At 38.5% G+C, this 23,566-nt stretch overlaps 1 protein-coding gene across 1 annotated transcript in view; it reads right to left on the reverse strand.

Moving 5' to 3' along the window:
• Positions 1–573: 573 nt before the first annotated feature.
• The window catches only part of Phlpp2 (PH domain and leucine rich repeat protein phosphatase 2), a 66,279-nt gene continuing 43,286 nt past the window's right edge, over positions 574–23,566 (reverse strand). Inside the window, exons 10-19 of the mRNA XM_015496114.2 lie at positions 22,886–22,946; positions 19,214–19,309; positions 17,602–17,757; positions 13,984–14,184; positions 10,812–10,974; positions 10,311–10,441; positions 9,649–9,759; positions 8,441–8,635; positions 6,436–6,667; positions 574–4,413 (exon numbers count right to left, since the gene is read on the reverse strand). Of these exons, the coding sequence (XP_015351600.1) occupies positions 3,253–4,413; positions 6,436–6,667; positions 8,441–8,635; positions 9,649–9,759; positions 10,311–10,441; positions 10,812–10,974; positions 13,984–14,184; positions 17,602–17,757; positions 19,214–19,309; positions 22,886–22,946 (2,507 nt within the window). The 3' untranslated portion in view covers positions 574–3,252. The remainder of the gene's footprint in view (positions 4,414–6,435; positions 6,668–8,440; positions 8,636–9,648; positions 9,760–10,310; positions 10,442–10,811; positions 10,975–13,983; positions 14,185–17,601; positions 17,758–19,213; positions 19,310–22,885; positions 22,947–23,566) is intronic.

Below are 23,566 nucleotides of genomic sequence, written 5' to 3' on the forward strand. Positions count from 1 at the left end.
TTGGGGAGTCTGGAAGGCTCCACCCAGAGGGAAGTAAAAAGTGACAAGACAGTTCTACAGTGATGCTGTGGACATCACTGGATGGCTTGGAGACTAATTCTTTAGTAATTGATACATTTATCATTAACAGCCATATGCTCCCTTATGGAGGTCTCTTCATTGATAGTTATTAAATAGATAAAGAAGGTGAGCCTGTGGCTTCCAAGTACCTGCTTTTGTTGAAGGTCTACATAGAAAGAAGAGCATCATTTAATAGATCTGCCAAACGCAACTGGCTCCATCTCCTGGAAAATAGCACTCGCTACAAGCAATTGTAATAGCACCCAGTGATGCCATGTTGCTTGTGTTGGCTCTTCTGTACGCCAGGAAAATGGGTTCAATGACTTATTGCACATATACACTCTACAGTAGTATAATAAAGCCCTCACTACGTCAGAAATGGTAATTCAATGATTTGACTATGGTAGCACTAGAGCTTTATGTCATACCAACATTGAAAATTTCGGGTGTATTTCCAATCCATTTGGATAAATATATCAAGCCACATGTATTTTCCTTTCCCCATGGGACTCCTGAACTGCACCCATAACCAGGAGTTTTTTTTTTTTTTCCAGAAATTATCTTAAACTCTGTTAAGTGGGAGGTACATGCAGAGACCCAAGAATCAGGCAGAGACCAGGCTCTCCATGCTAGGGATCACCTGTACTCTGCCCACCCGGGGAACATAACCCTCTGAGTTAAGGTATTGAGAAAAATGACACTCATTTGCAGACAGATTACTGGCTTTCATTTGACAGCCTACTCAGATAACACAACATCTGTCAATTACCTCATAGGGCAAATGGGGTATGTATTTTTGGTAATGAACTATGGCCTTTTAACCTTCTGTTTTAATACAGAACAACTGTAGAAGGATATGAATGAAAGGAAATTGCAAAAAAAAAAAAAAGAATAATCAGTTTTGGTATATCCTATAATAGAGGTTTTCATCAGACCTAATGGTACCTGAAAATAACTCCACCACATCAAAATACATGTGGAATTTCAGAGTTTTGTTGACCAAAAAGCAAACACACTACTTTTGGAAAGGTCAATATGGACCTGGGTTTTGAGGTGGTTCCAATAAGTAGGACAGGAAACAAATAGAAGAAAAGTAGTCACAGATAAATGACAATTTTTATAAGACTATACTACTAAAGTGGTATTTTCCCAAAATAGCTTTAATTTTTAGACAACATCACTCACTAGTCTATTCAGAACCCAAAGGTTCTGCTGTCTGAGTAGGAAGATGTTTGATATCACCCATCACTAACATCTTGGGTTTTTCCTTCATTTTCTTTTTTCATTCCCATATAAAAATAAGGTGGCAACATACTATTGTACCCATCTTTCTAACAGCACCTAAACTTTGTATGAGCCACCATATTCCCCACTTCAAATCAAAGACCTGAGTTCTAAAGTTTTTCAGTAGCTGATCAGTAGTTTGACGGAAGGAAGTCAAGTGTTCCTGATGATTTGGGGACTCAAGTTCAAATTCTTGAGAGTTGAACATTAGGTAGCCAATGGGGTATACAGAATGGGGTACTTTCCCTAAGAATGTACCCTAATGACACATGCACATGGGTATGGAGCCTCTGAGAGAATGAAGAGACATAACTATTTGTGGACAGGTCATCTAATTTTTGACTATTGCTTTGAACAAAAACTCCCCCCAAACTCTCCCAAAAAGAACCCACAAAGAAATTAACATATACTTCCAACATTATATTTAACATTTTGTTTCTGATGAAACAAATTAAAAATGGTCACTCTGTTTTCTTGTTTTCAAACTATGAAATGTCTTAAAACTTCAAAGCACATTTCTCAATGGGTAAAATCAAGCAATGCCAAAATTTTGTAGGACTAGAAATAGGAATTAGTTTGCTTAAGAAAATCTTTTAATGGAAAAAGCAACAAACATACAGAAGGAATTGCATTTTGCTAGAGTTATGTGGAATGTGCCAAAAAAAAAAGGAAAAATCAAGTTAAGAATTTCTCGAGTCTGTCTTATATTGGTATTGAGTCCAGTACTCTGAAACCACATGAAGCGAGTTAGCAGTTTTCAGATAGGTACACTGTCAAACCTTTAGTGCAAGGTTTGACAACTCACTTCCAACATTCTAGAAAACCATTTCTCACTTTGGAGAAAGAAGGAACACATCTAACCTGTGAGCTCCATCCACCCATCTGTTCTCACATAGCCTCCATCTGTTTGGGAATCATCTGCTGTAATTCAAGATTCCTGGATGCCAGCAGTGCTGGTGTTGGCCCTGCCTGTCAGGAAGCTGGCTGCCAATTCTACCACATGGTAAGGGAAAGAGGCCAATCCCCAAGTGCCTACCTTGTGATCTGCTCAAATCACATTCCTAGTGGGTATCACATCTGTTAAGGAATGACTCTTTTTCTGATATGGGGAAGGAAGTCTTTGCTCCTTCCCCAGCTTTATCCCCAAAAGAAGATTCCTCTCTACCCCATGTTCCTCAGGAGCTTTCACACTTTGACATCCAATAGCTCAATCCAGGGCCTTTCCAAGTACCCTCACAGAAGGCTCCAATACTCAATTATCTCTCTGCCTATGGACAAAGGTGTTGGGCTGCCTCTAAGAAGATTGGCTCGAGTGCAGATTCAAAAATAAAAAGTTCACAGTCAATGAAAAGTGCTCTCATTACATTACTTACATAAATTATCTGTTTGATTGGTTCTACATCTCCAATAAACATCATTTTGATAGGCTATATTCTCGTAGAGAAGAATGAAAAGCCATGTGACTAGTCACATCACACCCCATTAGTTAGTCTGAAAGATAAGGTGATTTCTCTGTCACGGAGATCCATCAGCAGCAATTAGTAAAGGGAATCAACCTTCAGTTATTTCCTCCACAGAAATAGTCCCTTTCCTGCCCAGGCAGGCAAATTCTCAAAATGATCCTAGGAGAGAAAGGGTTAATGGCAGGTGGTAGGACTGACAGAGAACGACTTCTGCTTTCCTCCCAGTAACTCTGGGAATTCCAATGCAGGTTAAATGCAAAACTTAACACTGATGGTGGTACTGGCTCATCCAGGGTCAGGCCCTGATAGCTCTCACCTTTTTGGGCTCTTGAGTTTTACCCCACACATTTCTGGTTAGAAACACAAAGGCAAAATGCCTCTGGAAGGGTCCCTCCCCAACACCACAAAAGCCTTTTCTCACACTGTGCCCGCAACAGTGGCAGAATCATAGTGCTGTGTCAAACTCCTCTGGGGGCTCGGTCCGATCCTCTTCACTGGGCTCGGGCTCGGGCTCAGGCCTGCTTTCCTGATGCTGTTTCATTTGCTCCTTCACGTCTTCCTCCAGGTCACGAGGTACAACAAACTGATCCTCTGGCTCCAGCTGAGTAGGGGCAGCAAAATAGCCAGTTTTCCTCTTGGGTGCTTCTGTGGCCACTTCAATGAGGTTCAGGCTATCTTCTAGGGGCACAATTGAGCCATTGGAGAGCTTCTTGCCATAGAGACAGGAAGTAGAAGGAGACTTCTGTAACTCCATTTTGTCCCTACACATTGGCAGAAGTATGCCACTATTTACACTGTTCTGTCTCCGGATCCCAAAAAACAACCCTCTAGCATGTTCCTCAGGACATGGGGTGGAAGAATTCTCTGTAAGGGTAGGACAGCTCTCAAGATCTCTTCCTCGGCAACAGTGGATATCTACTTCTACTTCTACCTTGCTGCCATTGATTATGACCCCTTCAACAGGCTGGTCATCATCACTGTCAAGGCCATTGTCAGACTGATTACTGGAGAAGGTTGCACAAGAAGGCTGGCGCTGAAACACCCCAGAGGTGGGTGCTGGGTGGAGGCTGCAGCGCCTCTCTGGCCGTGGAAGCAAACCAGCCTCCAGGCCCACAATGTTATGTTCATCAGAAGCAGTGGAGCCCACTTCACTGCTCACCTCCGAGGTGGACATCTCACTGCTGAACTCAGAGGCAATGCCACTACTGGAGGAAGGAGTGGTTGGTTTAGGAGCATCCTTGATGGTGCTGGTGGAAGCAAATCCCACAGGTCCTGGGAGGGTGAGTCCATTCATTTCACAAGTGCAGCCTTCCTCACCAATGTTCAAATAAACCACCATGGCCCCCACATTATCCTGACAGCCATAGCTCTGTGCTAATGTGCACAGTTTCTTAGCAGCTGCTAATGGATCTTGTACATGACGCACTGCGTTAATAGCTTCTGTGTATGACAAGTGTTCCCATAATGCTCTGTTTCCCAGAATCAGCAATTCATCTTGAATAGTAAGTGGTGTGGAAGATATATGGGGCTTGGGGAGGATCCAAGGATAAAGGTAGGTACAGCCCAGCATCCGGGTACAACAGGTTACCCCATTCACTTTGTTATCCTAGAGATGAGCAGAATAAAAATTTTGAGAAAGCAACAAAAACATGCAACATTTTCATTCTCCAAAACATTTTAAAATAAATAAAATAAAATTATTTATGTTATTATATGATGTGCCCTAGGATCAGTACAATTTTAAGTGAACTCCAGGAACCACCTTCTTCTTCTTCTTTTTTTTTCTTAGAGAGGAGAGAGAGAGAGAGAGAGAGAGAGAGAATATTTTTTTTTAATATTGTGTATTTTTTAGTTTTCGGTGGACACAACATCTTCATTTTTATTTTTTTTATATGGTGCTGAGGATCGAACCCAGCGCCCCGCGCATGCCAGGCGAGCACGTTACCGCTTGAGCCACATCCCCAGCTCAGGAACCACCTTCTTAAAAGATATTTGTTCTAACATGAAGGATATGCTGCGAGGAACATGTTAGACATATAATGAGCAAAATTGTCTTTAATTCTCCCATCCCTAGTACTCTTAGGTCAAAACTCAGATATATCACTAAAAATAATTTCTCATTTAAAGGCAGTTGATAACTGAAAAGACTTCCAATGGATAAAACTCTAAGTAGCTAAAGTCCTAAATGATCTCTATGGTTATTTGGCCTAAAGGGAAAGTCTGAAATATATAGCATAATTTACCTACTTTGTAGGGCCGCACCAAGAATGAACAGCAGATTAAATAGGATCCCCTATCATTCTAAACTTAGATGAAAAGGAAATCCCTGGGTGCAGGTTGGGAATTTCATATGCTGGAAATTGATTTTATTGATTTTTCTCCAAAAAAAAAAAAAAACTCTGAAATCATCAATAAATTAATTTGACACTTGCAGTCACTCTCTGGCTTTTATTTATCAGAATTTGCCACAAACTAAACTATTTTCATCAACTGGAAAATGAAAATAAAATGGGGGTTATTGTAATATTAAACAAAACTCTGAAGGAACAGTACTTGGCAAATAATAGATAAAAATTATTCATGGTTAAAATAACATAAAAATGCAGTGGTGCACACCTGTAACCCCAGATACTTGGGAGGCTGAAACAGGAGGAGCTAAGGTTAAAGGCGAGCTTTGGCAGCTTAGTGACCCTGTCTAAAACAAAGTGGGGTAGGAAAGATGTAGCTCAGTGGTAGAGTCCACACAAATAACAGCCAACTGATCTTTGAAAAAGGAGCAAAGGCAATACAGTGGAGAAAGAATAATCTTTTTAAAGAATGGTGCCAGCACAGCTGGACATACACATGCCAAAAAAAAAAAAAAATCTAGACACAGACCTTACGCTTTTCACAAAAATTAATTCACAACAGACCAAGACCTAAGTGTAAAAATCAAAACTTTTATAAAATACCTAGAAGGTAACACAGAAGAAAATATGAGTATCTTGAGTTTGCCAACGAGGTTTTAGACCTAACACCAAAAGCATAACAATCCATTAAAAAAAAAAAAAATAGATTAAGTAGAGCCAGACATGGGGGTGCACACCTGTAATCCCAGAGAATTAGAAGGGTAGGCAGGAGAATCACAAGTTCGAGGTCAGGCCTCGGCAATTTAGTGAGACCCTAAGCAACTCAAAGAGACCCAGTTTCAGAATAAAAAATATTTTAAAAGTGGGGGACTGGGGATGTAGCTCGATGGTTAAGTGCCCCTGGGTTCAATCCCTGGTACCAAAAAATAAAAATAAAAAAAAAACAAATAGAAGTCTTTTGTCTTGTTTGGAATAGCAAAGTAGATAAGCTGGGAACTAAATGAGACACAACATTCATTTTACTTGCTAGCTATTCATTTAAAAGTCCTAATTGCAAATTAGGACTTTTGTAATTAATTTTGCTTCTTCTTTTTGCTAGTCCTTAACTGCTCAGATTTTCTTCTAGCGCTCTTACTGAAACCATCTGAAATGAACATTTACCTACATTGAATACAATTTACAAGGTATGACAGGAAGAAAATGGACCTTCACTGCCTCCATTCAAAGCACTCTTCACTAGAATTGGGAAGCAAAAGTGACTGGCAGAAAGCGAGATGCACCTCTGTAATGATGGCTTTTTGATCCTTCACCCTTCGTGCCTCCTCCAGGTCCTGTTCCAGGCTGAAAACTTTCGAAAGGGGCACTGGCTTCCCACCTCGGCACAGGACTGCTTGGCACGTGCCAACATTAGCCACAGTCAAGCTAAAACTACTTGTTGGATCAGCAGTGTCAGGGCGGATGTAGCACAGAAGAGCAGAGGAACCCAGCTTCTGGCCAGCCATTCCTAATTTCCTGTTTAAAAAGAAAGAAAAATGAGGACACAGTGGCTAGTTTAAAAGTGGCAGTCTTTCATACCCATCCTTCCCTCATTCTTCTGCCATGGGATTGTGAAGCAGCCTCACCCCTATCCACCTGAAGGCTGACTCTTGCTACCCCTATCCACCTGAAGGCTGACTCTTGCTATGGGTGATATTGCCTTTGACTCTCAGCTGATGGGAAAAACAGAACTTTACAGAGAGAGTGGGGGATGGGCAGTGCAGGTGCATCTTTCTCTATTGCATGTCTGTCTGATCAAAGTCTTCCTATATCAGGGGTTTTCAAACTTCAGCATATCAGAATCATCTGGAGAGTCTGATGATTATTAGAGCATAGGTTGCTGGACCTAGCCCTGGAGCTTCTGATTCACTGGGCAAGGGACTGGCCTAATAAGTTTCTGAAGATGGTCAGGATACCAGTCCTGGAAAAATACATTGAGAACTGCCTGCCCTTAGGACACAATACTAACACAGAGCAGACACTACCAGAAGAATATAGTTTCAAATTCCAGCTCTGTCATTTATTGGCTACATATCCTCATCAAGTTATTTCTCTAAGAAATTTCTCTGATAAAATATCTACCTGTTTGCTTTGTTTTGATAATTAAAGATATAGGATGAAGCTGGGCACAGGGCACAGGCCTCTAATCTCAGCAACTTGGGAGGCTGAGGCAGGAGGATACCAAGTTCAAGGCCAGCCTCAGCAACTTAATGAGACTCTCAGAAACTTAGTGAGACCCTGTCTCAAAATAAAAAATAAAAAGGACTGAGATGTAATTCATTGGTAAAGCATCCCTGGGTTCAATCCCCAGTATTAAAAAAAAAAAAAAATAGAGGATGAAAAATGCATGGTACCTTGCCTGGTTCTTCGAAGGTACTTCTTAATTGAGTTCCAAAACCCTTAATTTTGTCAAGTATCCAGCTCAGTTCTATAGAAAAGTGGACTCCTTTTCCAACAGGATGCTTTGTGTAAATGACAGTTAAAAACTGGCCCGAGCTCCAGACTGTTCCATTTCAGCCTTGAGTATACAAGTTTACAACCTCTTAGTTGTTCATATCCTTTTATGCAGCCCACCAGATGTGCAAGACACTCCATTACCTACTAAGATTTTCAGTAGTTGGGGGTTTTGCCCTTAAGTGGCTTAGACTTTTTTGTGGGGGACACCAGGGAAATGAACCCAGGGGTACTAAACCACTGAGTCACATCCTCAGCCCTTTTTTTGTTTTGAGACAGAGTCTAAGTTACTTAGGGCCTTGCTAAATATCTGAGACTGGCTTTGAACTTGTCTTGCCTCAGCCTCCCAAACCGCTGGGATTACAGGAATGTGCCACCATATCTGGTTCAGTGGTTTAGACTTGAATGAAAACCTTAGTTGGGTAAATACCCAGTACGAAGTATTCTAAACAAATGAATCTAACCAGTGCATGTTAACCTTTTGTAGGCTTTTGACTCTTTGGAGAACCATAAAATCTTACCATCATTCTCCCTAAAATGTACAAATACATCTATAAAAACATAATCTTCTAAACATAAAGAGCAGTCTTTGGGTTCAACAGAGAAGGCACATGACTCCAAAGGCTCTATGACATGCCAATGTTCCCACAATCCTGCTGATACTGAGATGTATAATCATGGAAGGAGCAGGTCTCTCCTTGATCTGGCACCCATAATTTAGATCTTCACCTTCTGACTCAGATTTATTTTCCAAAGGTAGAGCTGAGTTAGGGATTATTCAACCCACCTGCTTACCTGTGAGATACCAAAAAAGTGTTGGTCATGAAAACTGTGTCATTTGTTGACTGCTGTACCTCTTCCAAAAGCACATCTGCCATTGTACATTGCAGCAGGCGTGGTAGCTCCTCATTTCGGTCCCCATCAAACATGCCATATACAGCTCCAACCCCCTCTGCAAAGTTATCCATAGCTAGGGCAGACACACATAGCCTAGAATAGAAAGATAAGAAATACAATCATCAAAGAAAGCTTCTGGGTAAACAATTATTCCTCAGGGAGCATCCTTTTAAAAACTGGTTATTAGCTGGGCACAGTGATGCATGACTATTATCCAAGCCAACTCAGGAGGCTGAGGCAGGGGGATTGGAAGTTCAAGGCCAGCCCAGGCAACTTAGCGAGGCCCTAAGCAACTTATCGAGACCCTGTCTCAAAATAAAGCGGGGGGGGGATGTGGTAGTATCTCAGTAGTAAATGCACCACTGAATTCAAACCCCAGGACCAAAAGTAAATAAATAATTATTAACTGAAGGTAGAGAAGAATGTGGTAAATCTTAAATTTATACATGAAAAATGTCCCCAGAAGTAAGCAGCATTTGTAAGACCTGATGTCCTAAGGAAAGGTGAAATTCAGTCCCATTCATGGGCAATTTATACAGCTTTGCAAGGCCGTTAAAGGCTGGCAAGGTGAGATATGTTCCTGTAGAAGTGATTAGAGACTGGCTTCATCGATGTTGTCTGTCAATTCCAAAGACCATCAGCATACCTATGGTTGAAGTTGGGTTTAGTATTCCTTGCAGGAAGGAAGAATGCACACCATGGAATCCTGGACTGTATAAAAAGAGAGTGCTGGAAAGAACCTAGTATAGGATGTGGGCTTTGGATGGGTTACTTTTGGGAGAGTCTGAGAAATGGAGGATCATATCACATTGTAGGCTATCAGAAATCGGGGCAATTACAGAGTTGAGTCCCTCAATAAATCTTATCAACAGAGAAGGAAAATTAGCATGAGGAAAGAGCTGTGAGGGGGCTGCTGGGTATTCTGTGGCCTGCACATTCATTTTGTTTACTTTACTTGAGTCTCAGGGATCTTATCTGATGGTGACATTCTGTGATTTGTTTATTCACAACAGAACTACTGTGGCCCAGCTGTGAGCATCAGCCTAGTCCTAAGATGGCAGGAGCTGATTTTTTTCTTTCTTAGCCTCTATGGCTGACATACTCACTTATTTCTCTGTCCTGCCATCTCAGCCAGTCCATGGCTCCAGAAGGTTGATGTAACGGTAGAATCTGTGGTTGGCAATGGTTTTTGATCAATTTTCAAGGTTGTGATGTGGCTGTAGAAGGAAAGAAGGTTATACCATATTGTCATTATATTTTTAAAAAACTATCCAAACAATAACATGTTTTTATAAAACAATCTCTTGAAAGACTAAGATGTATTTCCAGACAGGCTAAAAGAAAGTAGTATGATGAACCCGCTGGCTTGGATGCAGAATAAAGGAAAGGGATAGGAGGAAAAACAGAGACAAATATCATTACAATTAATGGGACATGTAAGTTTCAGCCAACCATCTACTTATTTTAAGTATTGTAATACAATAAAGCTTTGGTGCATGAATTAACATATATTGTCTCTCAGATGTTGTAATGTGACCTGTGCCACCTAAAATATCTGTGCCTTCCATGTAAAAATATTCCACATGGGGCTTAGTTGTACATAAATAGACTGACTATGAAATAGAACATCCATTTATAGCTGAATCAAAATCAAAGAAGAGAACCTAGGGTCTTTCCTAACTGAGAGTCCACAGTCCTAAAGAAGATCCACAGATGATTGGTGGGCCTCTAGACACATGTGGATTTAATTTCAGATTGTTTTCCCCACCTAAACATGTCCAGTGTCTTGTGTTCCAGAACCAGATTTGTGTTTCCAGTTAGGTCAAGGTCTTGTAACGTAGCAGGCAGAGCCTCTGGAATTAGAATTTCTGTCAAGTCGTTGCAACTTAGGTCTACAAACTGAGAAGAAACAGAAATCAAAATAAAATAAATTCTAGTTTAGTTCTTTATTCCCAATACTCAATCTCCTACTATATCTTCTAAGGATAACTTAGTTTATTCCCAGGAATGAATTAAGCATACTTGAATTCCAATCTGAGTATGTTAAAATATTATTTCTTCCTTATAAAAGAACAATCTCATTCACACTCCTTTCTTCTTCCTTCTAAGAAGTCCATCTCTGGACTGGGGACGTGGCCCACAGTTGCCTGACAAGTGTGAGGTGGGTTCTAACCCAGCACACACACCCCCACCCTGCTTCAAAAAAAGGCATCTCATTCACACGCTGGCTATTTCCCCCACCAGGACTTCTTCCAGCACATCAAATTACCTGGATCTGAGGCAACTGCAATATTTCTGGGAAAATGCTGATGTTGTTAGAGTGTGCAACAAGGGTGTGCAGCCTTCTGCAGTTGGCTATGGTTGTAGGAATGGTTTTAAGCTTGTTGCCACTTAAGTTCAGTTCCTCCAATTGCTCCAATTTATTTAGTTTACTGAAAAAGAAATATCAAAATACCACATTACACCAAAACAACAACAGCTGCCAAGTAAGTGCTATTTTACAGACCCTGAGCATGGAAGGCCAGCTTGGTGTACTTAAGAGGACTGGACCTCAGAGGACTAGTGATAGGAAACAACTGGACACCAGTCAGGCATAGGCTGTCCAGCATAACTGGCCCTGCTATCTTTGTACCTGATCTCCCACTCAAGTGTGTTTCGAGGGCTGACAGTGCCCTTGATTTTCTGAAAGCTGTTGAACACACACATCTTTCTGTTATTTAACTTGCAAGGAGCTGAAAAAGCATGGGTCTATTGTTGAGAGATTAATTCTAGTCCACTAATTAGCTATATTAGTAGATAACAAGTATAGTAATATCAAACAGACCTCAACAGCCTCAGCTATAAAATGAAGAAATTGTACTAAATCATCACCAAGATTCCTTTCAGGTTTAAATTTCTAGTTACCTATTCAAAACCTAATTTATCTCCACTAAATATTTATCAGGTTCTTGTTTGTACACACAGCACTATGCTTGGGACTCAAAGTGCTCCTAAAATCAACACCCTTATCCAGAATACAAACTGCTCTAATTTATTGGTTTAAAAAATTATAAAAATAAACTGCTATAATATGGAGAAAAAGTTCAGAAAATAATTAGCAATAAACTAGCAACCTGAAAGAATAATTATTATAATTTTGTTGAATTTCCTACCAAATTTCTCAAATGAGTATTTGTTTTCCATTAATTTCATGTCCTATCTTTCACAAATATTCTATTGCTAAAAAGTCTACAAATATTTTTAACTAAAAAATTTTCTTTAGTACAATAATGCATAATCACTAAAATAAATGAGAAAATGGAAAATAGAAAAAAAAAACCCTCTTAATTCTGCTACCAGAGATAATCCCTGATGACATTTTGGTAGATAGTATTCTTGTCTTTAAAGCATAAAACTGTATTTTTCAAATTTTAAAAATGATGTAATATTAAAGATGAATTGTTTTATAACTTTTGTGTGTGGTTAGTACTAGGGATTAATCTTAGGAGTGGTTTACCACTGAGTTACAACCCCAGCCCTCTTTGAGTCTTGCTAAATTGCCTAAACTAGCCTTAAACTTGTAATCCCGCAGGCTGAGTAGTTGGGATTACAAGTGTGCACCACACCATGCCTGAATTATTACTAATTTTTTTTATTTAATATGTTTTAAACATTCCCATGTCCGATTTTCATGCTTTGCCCTTATGCTACTTCCTACCTTGATTTTTCTAACTTGTAAATAGAATTGCAGTATTCATATCTTAATCAGCTTCTTTCCAAGTACCCACAACTATGATAGATTCTGAAAATTGTCCAAAAGAAAGAAGACTTGAATTGTGCCTGAGTTTTAATATTGTTCAGGAAATGCCCTGATAGAGGATTGCTACTCAGTATAAAATTAGCATGTTCTTAAATACATGGCTCCTAAATTCCATTTAGTTTTATAATTGGATCACTCTAATTTTGTGTCATCTCTTCCTATTTCTCATCTTTACTACTTTTTATTTTCATTTTCTTTCACGTTTTCAGTTTTATATTAGCCTGCTTTTGATCCCTCCAACAAGAGTGTCATCAAATTGGGTGAGAGTCATTAGTTTCAGAACAGAAAATCTGGTATTATTCATCAGTTTCCCAAATGAATATATTCTGTCAGTGGTCTATCAATGAGGCTACTTAAATTAATGTGGTAAGATTTTAAGAGATCTACTACATCCTAAAATTAAGATTCTACATTCAATTTAAATGTCACTGTTTGAACTATTTCAAGAAAATAACCGAGTTCACACTGTTTGTCTTCTTTTTTTTTGGGGGGCGGGGGGTGGTGGTCCCAGGGATTGAATTCAGGGGCACTCGACCACTAAGCCACATCCCCAGCCCCATTTTGTATTTTATTTAGAGACAGGATCTCACTGAGTTGCTTAGTGCCTTGTTTTTGCTGAGGCTGGCTTTGAACTTGCAATCCTCCTGCCTCGGCCTCCCAGCCACTGGGTTAGCCTCCCGAGCTGCTGGGCTGTTTGTTATCTTAAACTCTATTCTCATTTCATGAATGTTCAAGAACCTTTAATATTTTAATAATTAAACTCATTTTTTCTGAATTTATCACATTTCCAAGAAAATCTGCAAAATCAGAATCATGCAAATTATATTAAACATTGTATAATTTTATGACATTTAATTCAAATTGTATCATGTCATTTCCCCCATGTTCTTACTTATAAAAGCATAACTTTTAATTACTAATTTCATGGTATAGATGGATTTTTCTGGTGTAAAATTGTTTTTTAATCAAGTGTATTTTGAAAGATATTTCTCTACCAACACTGTCTAAAACTTTGTGAGCCTTAACCATCTCTCTTGTCTTCTTACAGAGTAGCCTGGCTAGCTTCTGTTCATCTCTTCCTCCAGGCCTCACCCACCCCAAGTTCTGTGTAGCAGAGCTGGCAATCTGTGCCCATCTTTAACACTTGCATTTGTCATACTGCATAGCAACTGCCCAGATACTTGTGTATTTCCTCAATATGGCTCTAGATTCCTTGAGAACCAACTAGTTCCTAGTATCTGGCATACAGTAGGCATCTTATATATACATATATATGCATATAGTAAACAGACAACAATATTTGTAATACAGTGCTAAAAAGAGAAAAGAAAAAAATTATCTTCAGAATTTCTTTATTTCATAAGGTTGTACTTTCCCAGGTTGAACATTCTCAGACAATTATTAAATGATTAGAACTAAAAATTAAACACATTTTAAACATAATTTCTCTTGGTACTGGTATTTAATAACTGGGTACAAACTATTAAGATGAGATTTTTTTCCTTTGGGACTAGTGAAATCACAGTATCAGTAAGCCAGTCAACTTATAAAGGAAGTGTCACAGTTAGAAACCTATGATTTAGTCTGACAAATGCAGAATTATTGTTATGATCCCAAAGCATAACATTTTACATTCATTCACCTTGCGGGAAAGGTCTGTAGCTGGTTGTTTGCGAGGTGCAAGATTCTCAGGTGTGGATGCCCCACAAGGACAGGTATGCACTGATCTGTGAGGAGGTTGCTGGTCAGGTAAAGCAGCTGCAGCACACTCAGACTCTCCTCCCCAGCACAGGCAGAAGGTAAAGACTCCAGACTGTTTGCAGATGCATTCAAGTATCTGAGACTGACAGAACACACAAAGTTCATCATTTCCTTTGTGTTTGTTGCCACCTTCTATAGAAACCATCATGCTCCCTCAGTAAGGAATGCTGCCATTCCAAGCTCCCAAACTCACAAAACAACAACATCAACAACAACAAAATACCACTTTCTCCAGGTATTTTTCTCTAATTGAATCTATCCAAACCAAAGTTCCTTTTACTCAACTATGCAAGCCAACGACAGGAGAAATAATATGGTGTGACTATTTTCCCAGGTTTCTGCAGTAACCTAACTCTAACCTAGCCTCATCTATTACCATCTGTATGTCTACTGAAAGGACATTATTATTGCATTCTGTGTTCACAGATATCTAAATTATGAAGACACGCTTCAGAAAAAATTGTCTGGTTTTAACAACATCATTATTTATTTAACCAATCCCATAATAATCCCCTAATAATGGATATATAGGCTGTTTGCATTTCTATTATAGACACTGTAATGAACACCTTTGGGTCCTTACCTAGTTATTTCTTTAGGATACATTTCTAGTAACAGAATTTATGGAATCAAAGGATATATATTTTAAAGATTTTTTAAACATATTGTTAAACTGAGCTCCAGAAAGACTATACCAAATTGCACTCCCTTAAGATGAATGCAAGACTGCCAGTGCACTCGCACTTTTGCCAACACTGAAAGTATCATAATTCAGTTTAATCTGTGCCAATCTCATAGGTAAAACATGATATGACTTAAGAATTTCCCAGTATGGTGTTTACTATGCATAGAGTATTCTTGATAAAAGGAAGCCAATATTCCTAAATTTGTATGTTCTTAAATCTTCTTCATGTTGTATGATCCACATCCCTAATTAGCTTTTAAATTACTGAGGGTAGTTAGTATGTGTCTGCCATGTCTTTATCCTAAAATTGTTCTGTGCAGTCAGTATAAAATAAATTGACAGCTTCACATAGCTAAGTGACTTCCTTACTACAGATTCTAAGATTGTAAACTATTTTTTTTTTTTTTTGCACCAGGGATTGAACTCAGAGGCACTCAACCACTGAGCCACATCCACAACCCTATTCTGTATTTTATTTAGAGATAAGGTCTCACTGAGTTGCTTAGCACCTTGCTTTTGCTGAGGCTGGCTTTGAACTCACAATCGTCCTGCCTCAGCCTCCCCAGCTGCTGGGGTTACAGGTGTGCAACACCACACCCGGCAGACTGTAAACTAATTTTATTAATACTGCATAACTAAATGTAGTGTCACATATTGCTAATAAATACTTGTTAACTAACCACTGCATCAAGTCTCCACACAAATTTTTCCAAAGCAAAATTTCCTTCAAAATATTAGAATTTCCAAAGATTTTATTCTGAGGAATAACCAACCAAGGATATTATACGTAAAGAGATATATGTTACTAAACAAAAAAAAAAAACTTGTAGGATAAATGTTTTGTTGTTTTTATTTTGTGGTATAGGCAAAGGGCTAGGCAAGTAATTTTTCTAGCTACATCCCAATCCTTTTTATTTTTTCAGACAGGTCTAAATTGCTCAGGCTAACTTCAAACTTTCTGCTTCAGCCTCCCAAGTAACTAAGAATACAGATGTATACCACCATACCCTATCTAAATGCTTTCTGTATGTTTCATGTAACCCTGTGTTAAATTACTACTGCTCATCTGTTTTCTTCATATCTCTAAATTAATGACAGTACTGTGTTCTCCATATTTTGGAAAAAAACAGTTTTAGCTGTGGAGCTAACCTAGGTGCCCTTCAACAAATGATGAATGGATTAAAAAAATGTGATATATCAAATGGTGTGACTCTATTTTGTGTACAACCAGAGTCATGAAAAATTGTGCTCCATATGTGTAATATGAATTGAAATGCATTCTGCTGTCATATATAACAAATTAAAATAAATTTAAAAAGAAAAATATTTTTAAAAAGAGAAATGTGATGTGTGTGTGTGTGAGTGTATATAAAATGGACTATTACTCAGCCATAAAGAAGAATGACTTTAGGACTTTTGCTGGTAAATGGATGGATCTAGAGACTATCATGCTAAATAAAATAAGCCAATCCCAAAACACCAAAGGCTAATTGCTCTCTCTGATATGTGGATTCCAACACACAGAGGGAAGGAAGAATACAAAGTCAGTGGATTAGGCAAAAAGGTAGGAAGGGAAGGGAGTAGGGATGGGTACAGGATAGATAGTAGAATGAATTGGACATAACTTTCCTATGTTTTGTATATGAATACACCACCAGTGAAACTCCACATTGTGTACAACCACAAGAATGTGACCCTAATTAGAATAAGTTATACTCCATGCATGTATAATATGTCAAAATATACTCAACTGTTGTGTATATCTAAAAAGAGCAAATAAAAATAAATAAAAAGTTTTCTTGGACTGGGGATGTAGTTCAATGGTAGAACACTTGTCTAGCATGAGTGAGACCCTGGGTTTGAATTCCAGAACCATAAAAAAAGACAAGAACAGTGACTAAAAAAAAAAAAAGTTAACATACACATTAGGTAAACCTGATTAAAGATCTTAAAATACAAATAATCTATTTGTTAATTTACAAAGAGATGGGAAACAATACCTTTTGGAAGGGTATTACCTTTAAATGCATAGTTTTCAAAGTAGGTAGCCAAAAAAGTTGTGCAAATATGGATGCAATTCGAAGATGGTTTGGCAAAGCTAGAATTAAGTTGATTTTAGCCATATGTCCTTTCCTGCACAATGCAAAAGCTGAAAATTGCTCAGACAAGCTATATCTAAATGTTGCAATTTCTCTTTAAATGTCATAACTGTATTCATTTTCTGCAATGAAAGTGTGAACTTTCCCAACCAATCTGAAACTGTTTACAACACAAACACTTAAGTGTTTGATGGTTATGACTTTGAGTTAAAGATTACTACCACATGAAACACTGCCATATTTTCTTTCATTAAAAACTGCAATCAAGGGGCTGGGGTTGTGGCTTAGAGGTAGAGCACTCACCTAGCATGTGTGAGGCCCTGGGTTCGATACTCAGCACCCCATAAAAATAAATAAACAAAATAAAGGTACTGTGTCCAACTACATCTAAAAAATAAATATTAAAAACAAAACAAAACAAAACAAAACCCCTGCAACCAAGGGCTGGGGCTGTGGCTCAGTGGAGCTGTAGCTCAATGGTAGAGCGCCGCACATGTGAGGCACTGAGTCCGATCCTCAGCACTACATAAAAATAAATAAAGATATTGTGTCCATCTGCAACTAAAAAAAATTTAAAAAAAAACTGCAACCAAGTCTCCACCCACAGTTATTTATCAGATAAATACAGTTCCAAAAATCACTCCAATGACAAATCAATGCAATGCGTTCAGTCAATGATTCTGTTCTTTTAAAACATAAATCCTCTGGTACTCACTTTAAGGCCTTGGAGAAGAGGGTGTCCGGCAACTTGGTGAGAACATTATGCTGGATATCCAGCACCTCCAGAGGGATGTGCTCCACTAGCACCGGAAGGCTGTGGACATGATTGTGTCCCACCATCAGTTTCCTAAGACTCAAGCTACTCAGAATTCTAAGGGGGACGGTACAAAGAAACAAATAAGAACTTACTTATCTCTTTCTTTCTAAGTATGTCCTGGGCTATTTAATAAAGTCAAACAATCATTAGAAACACACTGCTTCTAGATTGTACAATCACCAACAAGTGCCTGAGCATTATCCACCATGTAGAATAGAAGGAAGTCACTAAAAGTCATTCTGAGAAAGAGTGAATTCAGAAAGATAAGCAACAGAGAGGAGATCTAAACTAAAACATTTTCTAGAATAAATACATTTAGATTCTAAGTCTAGATAGCATTTATTAATATTTTAAAATTCAATATATTTACTAATATTAATAACAATTTAATAAATTCATAATAAAAATATCATTACCATAAAAACTATTAAGTGCTTAAAATGTGCTAGGCCATTTAATAATGAAATTCATAAAGATTAAGTGACTTTGCTTTGCCAAAGATCTCACATTTAATATTAAACAATACAGTCTGGATTTGAACTATAGTCTGATTCTAGAAGTTGTTTTCAGACCTACCATGCTACAAAGGCTCTAGTTTAACTTAAGATCCTGCAAGTACACATTTTACATCTTGATGCTTCTGAACACATAAAAATACTCCTCCCAACATTCTGCCAAGCACCACTCTTTCCCTTCCACTTAGAGAAATCCCACCACCTGGTAAAGGTCAACTTGAATACCACATTCATGAAGCATTCTCTAATTCTTCTGAATTTTAAAACAATTTATACTGATTCATGATTATCGGAGCAGATACTTGCAGGGCACAGTGGTGCACACCTGTAATCTCAGTGCTGGGGAGGCTGAGATAGGAGAATTGCGAGTTCAAAACCAGCCTCAGCAAAAGCAAGGTGCTAAGCATCTCAGTGAGACCCTGTCAGTGGCTGAGTGCCCCTGAGTTCAATCCATAGCACCCAAAAAAAGAAGGGAAAAAAAAAAAAAAAAAGAGCAGACACTCTGCAGTAAGTGACTACATTCAAATGTCAGCTCTCATTGCTTCCTGGTTATATGTTAGATGAGTTACCTAACTGCTCCTTAGTCTCCTCATTTAAAAGATGAGGATGACAGTACCTATAATAAGGTTTATGACTAGGTAAGATCATAAAAGTGAAGTTCTTAGAACACTATTCAGTTCATAATAACTCTTCCTATAAAATTAACTATTATTACCATCATATCACCAACACATACCAGCAAATCTTTGAACATTTGATCACAGTTATCAGTATGCATGTCACACAATCCTTTAAGTTTCTTATCATTTGTATTAGCCATCACTATATCCCTCTTTGCACATCACATCACCTCATAGTCAACTTAACTAATGAAAGTAACCCAAATCTAGGGAAATAGTTAAATACACACACACACACACACACACACACATACACATTCTCTACCCCTCTCTCTCTCCATAAATATATATATATATACACTTATGCATACATACCGCATAGGAACTTCTGTGAGAAGATTATAGCTCACATCTAGTATTTCCAGCTTCTTTGCTTCACAAGCCCAGTCTGGAACACACTCTAACAGGTTTCTGCATTAAAATAAATAAGTAAGTAAATAAATAAATAAATAGATAGATAAATAGATGGTATCATTTAAGATGACTAGTTGTTATGGTTTGGATCCTCAATGTGCTGAAGATTGATTACCACCCAGCAGCACCACTGGGAGGTGCTGGAATCCTTAGGAGGTGGGGCCTAGTGGAAGGAAGTTAGGTCATTGGGGTGTGTGCCCTTGAAGGAGATAATGAGACCCTGGCCCCTTCCTCCCTCTCTCTTTGCTTCCTGGCTCCTATAAGTTGAGCAACTTCTTCCACCATGCACTGCTGTTGTTATGTTCTGCCACACAGGGCCAAGCAACCATGGACTGAAACCGTGAGCAAAGATAAACCTTTCCTCCTTTTTTATCTCAGGTATTTTGTCACAACTATAGAAATCTGACAAATGGAACTCTTCTCATGGACTAAAATGTATCTGTTAACCAGCCTACAAGCCCTTTAGGGAAGGGACACTATCTCTAGGACATCCCCTGGTAAACTATCTGGAATACAGTAAGTAATCTGGAGAATGATGTTAAATTGGAAGAGTGGGGAGAGACAAGTATCTGAATATACCGAGTAATACTGGATCAACCCTGTTACATGTTTAAAGAAGGTAACGTAGCTTTTAACAGTAGGAAATCACACATGTAGTGGGATGGGATGAGGGAGAGATGCAGAAAGATTTAGTGGAAATGGAATTTTAAAACCTTTGCAGATGAGTAGGAATTCCACTGGTAATGAGGGGGGAAAAAAGAAGCAAATTCCCAGGAAAATTAACACACTGAATAATGTGGAGGCAGGGACAAGAAGTAACTAGTGGGAGAAGAGTTTCAACTCAAATATTTAGTTTTGTTTTCAGATGCAACCTAGTATCTCTAGGCCTCAAGGTCTCTATCAATTGACAGGTTGATGCAATAAGGCAGAATGATGCAAGTGCTACATAAGAGAAACACAGATACTGCTAGACAACTTAGTGAAGGCAACACTTTGCCTGAAATAGACCATGGCAAGCTCTCTAGGAAATAAGGTTAGTATTTGAGGAATGTTTTATCATGACCTTATATGAGGAGCACATTCCAAGCAAGGGTGCCAACATAAGCCAGAGCACAGAGAGAAGGAAAGAAATGATGTGACACATTAAAAGAGTAACAAGCAGTCTGGTGACGTTGGAACAGTAAGTGGTGGGAGACAAAACAGGAAAATGAGGCTGCAACCAGAATCAAACCATGTCGGGATGGATGCGACTTGATCCTGCAAGTACAGGATCACTGAAGGATACATTAAGAAGTGAACAGACAACATAAGCTTTGCACTTCAACTCGGTCACCATGGAGTCTGGCTGACATGGTTCTATTGGTAAAAGGAAAACTAATGAGAATTCCAGACAACAAACAATACAAGCCTAATATACAGTTAGAGGGCACCAAAGGTGAGGAGAAGGAATTATAGAAATATTTGAGAGGTAAAAATTAAAATGACTGAAAATGAATTAGATGTGAGGAGAAAAGCAGAAGGAAGAATTAAAAATTATTTTCACCTTCTGCCCAAATGATCAGGGAAGAAGATAATGCCAAAATCTGAAAAATACACAAGACCAAACAAGATAAGGCAGGTAAAGGGGGTGGACAATGAGTTTAATTTTGCAAATATCCGATGCGCTTGGGAAGGTACACATTAAAATATCTAGCACAAAATTGGACACAAGGGTCTGAGCCTGAGAAAAGAGAACCTGGGCTGGAAATCTAAGTGATAATGACACTTGAGTATAGCTGAAATTACTGAAGTAAATGAGATAATTTTCAATGACAGGTGCAGAGGGCCAAAGATAGAACAGTGGGAATGAATAACCTTTAAAGGGTTAGCTGAGGAAGAGGAATATGCAAAATAGAGAACCAGCAGATAATGTGACATGAAAAAACACAGATTGTATTAACTAGCTAAAGAAACAGTATGTTTGAAGAAAAGACAGCAAGGGTCAACACAGAAAATTTCCACAAAAGAAAGTCTAACATGAGCTACTGATGGGATAGGATACAGACAATGAGGAAACTGAGCCAACAAATGCAAATAACTCTTGAGAAATTTGCATAAGAAGGGGATGAGAGTAAATATAAAGTAGTTAGATGGGCTGTAAGGTAAATTAACTTTTGTTTATTAAGAGATATAAATGTGTATAAAGACTGAGAAAAAGGAAGACACTGAACACACATGAGATAGGAGGAGGACAGCAACTAATAGAGCAAGTACAGAGCAATGGGAGCAGATAGGGTCAGAGGCCTATTATAGACAGCTGGACTGGCCTTGAACAGAGGAAAGAAACTAAGAATGGATGAGTCTTCTGGAGCGTGTAATCCTCCTGCCTCAGCCTCCTGAGTAGGTGGAATTACAGGCGTGTACTACCATCCCCAGCTCACATGGGATTTTGTTAGGAAGAAATAGATGGAATCTAAAATAACAGCTTGTTAATAATAATAATAATAAAGTAACAACAAAAAGAAACTTGGTCTGATACTATGTATTTTTCATCTAGTATCTCATGTAATCTTTGCAACAGCTCTGACCATACAAGAACCATGCCCACTTCCCTTCAACCTGCTTGAAGCCTTCTTAAAACATCTTCAAGCATCACAGCACTTATAATGCTGCCCTGTTTCTGCTTGTCTGTTGATCTCTCTACTAGACTGTGAACTCAACAGAGTTCTGAATTCCTAACACAGTGTTAAAAATGAATGAATAAAAGAATACAGTGAACCTCATTTACGTTTACTGCTGACAACCAGCATGAGTAGGGAAGTCCTGACTAGTCCTCGCCAAAGTCATCTCCAAAAATCAGGCCAAGATGGGTAACAAGAATAGCAAAAAACTAAAAATAGAATTTTAAAAGTTTTTCAAATCACTATCTAAATATCAAGAATTACAGTCAAAAAGAAGAATAAAATTGTGTCATTTGCAGGAAAATGGATGGAACTTGAGAACATTATGTTAAGATAAATAAGCCAAGGGTTGTCTGTTTTATCTCAGAAAGATGTGGATGGGAGTGGGGGAGTCTCATGAAAATCAAAGGGATGTCACCAGAGTGGAGTTCAGAGAGTCAACAGATCAGGGGCGGGAGATAGGAAAGGGGAAATACTAGGGAATGATATTGGTCACATTATATTGGGTGCATATGCAATGGAATACATACTAACAAATCCTACCATTATGCACAACTATAATGCACCAACAAAAAAATGGGGAAAAAATCAAGAATTACCTGATTCTAGTTGACAAAAAGAAAATCACTACCATGAAGATGATGGACTACCTTTGTTCTATCTCTTCCTACACCCACAGTCTTTAAGGAGGAATAATTAACAGGCACCTTTCCATTCCAAGAGGATCTTCCCTTTAACTGTTTACACTATAGTCATTAGATTTATTCCTCTAACTCATCCTTTTGCCTTTCTCCAGGTTATCCACACATCTCAATATATTTAGATTTCTTGTACCTCAAAATTGTTAGAGAATCCACACATCTCTCTTAATTCGTAAGGCTCAAACATGCTCCCACCTTCACAAGACACTCACCGGGAGAGCTCCAAAGAAGTGAGGAGACTGGGCACCGGGTAGACATTTACTGCAGTCAGTCCTATCAAAAATCAAACAGATATTAATGAAGGTCTCTGAAAAAGAAAGCAACTTGTAGTAAACACAGGAAAAGAAGCTTAGTGAAATCACTGAAACAAACTGATGTCTTCTGAGACGACTAAAGAAAAAATTACCAGGAAGCTCATTTTGACTAACTGCTTGATCCCAATTTGTTTTGAAAAACAAATCTTTAACTAATTGAAGGACTATGTGTAAAGCACTGGATTTATAATGGATCTGGCAGTTATTAAATGTTAACTATTTAGTGTTTTAACTTGAAAAAATTAATAACTGAATTTTTGCTGGCAATATCTAAACTTTAATAATTAATGTATAACATAAATACAGAATAATCTTAAGTGTCACAAGCCATCCGTGGGTTGGATGTGGATTTTCACGTATGGAAGCCTTGTGGATAGGGACATCTGGTGTCTGGGAATGGCCAGTGGACATTTCTTCTGATCAACTGCCCGGACACAATGTGAATCTCTTTCCTGCTCTGCCATGGCCCACACAAGCACCTGAGATGGGTGTGACCTACACCAAGATGTCAATCAACCTACTGACTGAAAGACATCATGAAGCAAGACTCCGCCCTTGAAACCTTATCCCTGCCTTTGA

The sequence above is a fragment of the Marmota marmota genome, unplaced genomic scaffold (assembly GCF_001458135.2).
Source record: "Marmota marmota marmota unplaced genomic scaffold, marMar, whole genome shotgun sequence".
Classification (NCBI taxonomy): Eukaryota; Metazoa; Chordata; class Mammalia; order Rodentia; family Sciuridae; genus Marmota; species Marmota marmota.